Source organism: Tupaia chinensis, unplaced genomic scaffold, assembly GCF_000334495.1.
Source record: "Tupaia chinensis unplaced genomic scaffold, TupChi_1.0 Scaffold000165_2, whole genome shotgun sequence".
In the NCBI taxonomy this organism is placed as follows: Eukaryota; Metazoa; Chordata; class Mammalia; order Scandentia; family Tupaiidae; genus Tupaia; species Tupaia belangeri.
In genome coordinates this window covers 4,406,202-4,410,880 of record NW_006159640.1, presented here as the reverse complement: position 1 = coordinate 4,410,880, position 4,679 = coordinate 4,406,202, and the positions used below count along the sequence as shown (strand labels likewise).

At 36.3% G+C, this 4,679-nt stretch overlaps 1 protein-coding gene across 1 annotated transcript in view; it reads right to left on the bottom strand.

Annotated features, from left to right (window-relative positions):
• TEX11 (testis expressed 11) overlaps positions 1 to 4,679 on the bottom strand; it is a 514,378-nt gene that overhangs the window by 108,891 nt on the left and 400,808 nt on the right. Inside the window, 2 exon segments of the mRNA XM_027770916.1 lie at positions 1,029 to 1,085; positions 2,306 to 2,391. Of these exon segments, the coding sequence (XP_027626717.1) occupies positions 1,029 to 1,085; positions 2,306 to 2,391 (143 nt within the window).

The following is a 4,679-nucleotide window of genomic DNA, read 5'->3' as shown; positions in this document are numbered from 1 at the left end:
GGTCTGGGAAGTATTTCATGATGGGTGAAGTCTTTTTAATAAGCAAAATGAGAAATAGTGATTGACTGTTTAAAAAATTATAATAATAATTATTGGGAAAAGCATGGAAAAGATATTGAATGATAAAGCGGGGAGATTGATATCTCTGTATTGACTGACATGCATGGCATTCCCTTTTGAAAAAGCAATGGAAGTCAATGTAAAGTTATATGTAATCTAGTGTAATAGAAAGAAGATTATGATGATAATAAAATAAAAAAAAAAAAAGAAAAAGTTGTATGTCCAATGTTATCTCAAATATATTTCTCAAAGAATTTAGTTGAAAAAATATACTGCCTCCAGTTGCAAATGCATAAAGAAAAATTGAAATAGAGATATTATTACATATCTACAGATATTAAACTGATATGTAGATATTCCATATTTACAGATATTAAACTGATCAGAAACATATTTGAGTACTTCCAGCTGAGCTGATATATTGGGTCGTCAGGAAAGTCATCACAGAAAAACATGTCATGACTTCCCTGACGACCTAATAGAATCAGAATCAACAAGTCATCCTGGTTATATGTTCTGTGTGAAAATAAGAGGTATGTCTATATTTGAGTCTCTCAGAGGAAACAGATAAAATATTATAATTAGATCATAGATGATATTATTGAGAGCTTATTAATTGCCTGGCACTCTAAACCTCTTCCATGTATTAACTTATATTCTGTTCAGATCACATTTATCTTTTGTCTTTTGTATGCATTAACTGTTTGAGTCATCACAGCAACCCCACGAGGTAGGTATGGTATTATTTCCATTTACAGATGGGGAAATTGAAACCCAGAGAAGTTAAGAAATGTACTTAAGGTTACATATTTAATAAGTAGCAGAGATAGGAAATGAACACAGGAAGACTGGCCTCAAAGCCTACGGTGATCATAACCATTACACTATACATCTCTCAACATAAGCAGATAGAAAGTTACTATAATTTTTCTAATGGAAAATACATAATTTCTGTTGAAATAACTTACTTATTTTCAGATTCTGGCATTTTAGAAATATCTGGAAGAACAAGATGGAACAAACACCTGTGTGATAAAGTAATATAAAAAATGATTTTTAGGAAGACACATGTGAAAGAATATATATAAGTTATTAACCTTGATTACCCCAGGAGACAGAAGTGAGAACAGAGATGGTAAAAGAGAGATTAATTTGATTTTATTTATAGATATTTGCATTTATTATTTATAGATGACTGCAAAGAAAATATACTTATTTTTAATTTTGAAAGAAGAATTGAATCAAAGTATTTTAAAACAAAAGTGTTACTTAAAATCTTGGACCAGCTTGTGGCATGGAGGTTAAGGTGGCTGGATCCCACATGGTCGACTGTGCAGTTCAAGTCCTAGATCCAGCAGCTTGAAAAAAACTCATGTGTGTGCATGCCTAAAACCTTAAGAGGAGAGACAGCAGCATGACCATCCCCCCTGGCAGGTGATTTCTCACTTTCCCTCTCTCTTTCTAGCTGTATCTCCTCTCCAGTGAGGACCCCAGAGAGGATACCCCCCCCCCCCCATAGCAAAACTGAAAATAACAACAACAATGAAAAACAAGTCCCTACAATTTCTTAGATAGTTAAAAAAAATCACCTGCTGGAATGTCAGGTATCATGTACAAGTCTTTATATTAGGAATTTTATAAAGGAACCTGGAGGCTTTTGAGTACCACAAAAACTTGAATCACTATTCTTTGAAGACATCTGGCAGTATAATGACAAACCGACAAAATAAGGTAGTAGTCAAGTTTAAGACTCTAAAACACTTTTTTAAAGTATCATCTGTCCTGGGTGACTTTATATATTTACCTGACTGGAGGCAAGTATCTCAAGACTCTTTTTGACTCTTATTTCTAAGATTCTATTTCCTTTTGGAAGTATGGCCTCAGGTATAGTTGACCAAGAGAGAACCACTCTAGAACCCCTGTTTTTAATTTTTCACACTGGTATTTTCTCAGTCATATCATTAATAGTTACCATGTCCCAATCTCACCTTCTTTGCCTCATTACTGTGTGTAAAAGTTCTTTTGGCAAACCACTTTCCTTCCTAGGAAGAAAAGGAAGATCAAGTTCGACTGCCACTTTTTTTATTTTATTTATTTATTTTTTTACTTCGAGCATCTGAGTTAATAGTTGCTATAGTCAGCATTGGGCTCATCAGCACTATTTTGGCTATTTTGGCAGTTTACAGAGAAAGAGTAAGATGGGAAGAAGAAATCCTTTTGCTTACACAAGATGTGGATTACTTACTTTAAAGCTGTAAGCACTTTTAGTGGATCTTCTGAATGTTTAGCTAAATATTCTAAAGCTTTTCCAGCTGGAATTCGTTGTTCATTCTAAAAGAATAAATTTAATATGCTAAATGATACCTCAAATTGATATTTGCAAACTATTATCTGTATTTCTGTCCATTAAGAAAAAAATCTTAACATGTTCATTTTGTATTCTCAAAAGTTACTCCAAGATGGTAGAAGGAAGATATCACTCATTGACAAAAACAGAATGGGTTCATATTAGCCTCAGAAACCCACTCCTCTTTATTCACCACTTTCTGAACCCTGCTTTTGAATCTCCTAGGACTAATCTTACTGTGCTTTTTATTCTCGTTTATTAGCAGTAACTGAAAGAACACCAAACTGTCAGTTCATCTCATTTCCAACACTCCAAAAGTCTCTGTAAGTCTCTCTCCCCTGATCTCTCCACAACTTCTCCAACCCATCCTATATGGTCTCTGAAATTTAGTTCATTACTAGAAAAATCTTCATGAACAACATCTTCCTTAAAAGTTATCTCCCCAGGGACCAGCAGTTGGCATAATGGCTATGTCACTGGATTCCCATGTAGTCAACTGTGGTTCGAGTCCCAGACCCAGTGGCTTAAACTCACGCCAGGTGCATGTGCGTGCGTGCCCAAGATCCTGAGAGGAGAATGGAGGAGAACGGATTGCAGTGTGGCCATCCCTAGGGGTGATCTTTCGCTTTCTGTCTCTCTTTCTGGCAAGCGCATGCACCCTATAGCAGAAACTTCTCAAAAAAAAAAAATTAAAAAAATTACCTCCCCAGACTTGCTCTAATGTAAATCTAGGTTTGTGCCAAGGCTTCTGCTTCCACTGAAATTCTATCAAGTGCTTAGCTGTTTTTGCTTTGTTTTGTTTTTTAATTTTTTATTTAAATCTCACTGCCCTTTCTACTCCTAGGCCTGGTGATGGAGTAGGTGTCCTTCTTGCTCTTCATTGCCATTTAAAAATTATTCTCCCTTTCTCTTCCCTAAAACCCCACAACTTGAATTTTCTGTTACCAGGCTGTATCACCCACTCTCTCTGTATTGTCGTTATGTACTACCAGTTACCAGGTCATTTTGTTTGTTTGTTTTTGTTTTTACATTTCTTAATAACTTCTTTATTACTCAGTTATTTCCTCCAAAAGCTGCTCTTAATTTTTGTCATTTTCAATATATAGGTAAATGATCCTCTTTATACCTTAGCCTCTTAGTTCCCTGAATTGTACTCTGTCGATTACTTAGCCATTCATTCCACATTCATTCACTAGACTCTGTTGTTACTGGTAATTGCAAACCCTTCCATACTCTCACTCAGTCAGGACAGAGACTCAAGTGAGCCAGGTAGGCAAGTGAAGCCCCTAGGGCATAAAATGTGAGGAGACACTCACTCTCAGGGTCATACAAGTGCAAGACTTTTGGGTTCTCCAGGCGTCTAACTCCCTCATCCTAGTTCCTCACCACAGCTTTCAGCTTCACTATTTCATTTTCTGACTACTGCCCCTTACCTTTTGAACTCAGTTCTTTCATTACCCTGATTCCTATATTCTTTCAACTTTAGTAAAACATCTAACCCATTGATGCTACCAACTATTCACTGTTCCTCATAGTCTTGATATCTTCCTCAGTACCCACTTTAAATTCCATGGGATTTGAGGCTAGCAGGTGACTTGGTGGCTAAGGTGCTGGATTACCACATGGCCAACTGTACAGCTTGAGTCCCAGATCTGGTGGCTTGAAAATCATATCAGGAACATGTATGGGCATGCCCCAAATCAAAAGAGGACATAGAAGAGGGGATTGTGGCATGGCCAGCCCCACTGGGAGGTGATTTCTCACTTTCCTTCTCTCTGTCTCTCTCCATTTCTCTCCATTAAGTGCACATGCCCTCTGAGAAAAAAAACTAAAAAAATTCCATGGGAATTAATTATAACCATCCTCTTGTTCCTTTGATTTTTCTGCCCTATTTTTGTTTCATTATATATTCCTAGAAAAACTACAAGTCTGTCTAAGTCCAATTTCTACTGACTTTTGTGTCTGCATCCATTCAACTGAATGTGTTTGAGAAAAAAATCTATAAAACTATTTGCTTTATTTTAAAATTTCATCAAATATGCTACTTAAAAGCATATCATACTTCCCTAGACATTTACATTCCTAGTTTCCGGGATGATTAATTTATACCTTATCCTCTCTTCTCAATCTCCCAATCTCCTCTCCCAAGGGCATCATTTTGAGAGTGAGAATGGAAAAAGAGAAAAGAAGAGGAACCAGCAAAGGAGAAAGGAGGAAGGTGGAAGATAAGAATAATGTGAAGTCCCAGAAGCCAAATGTGTTTCAAGGAGGA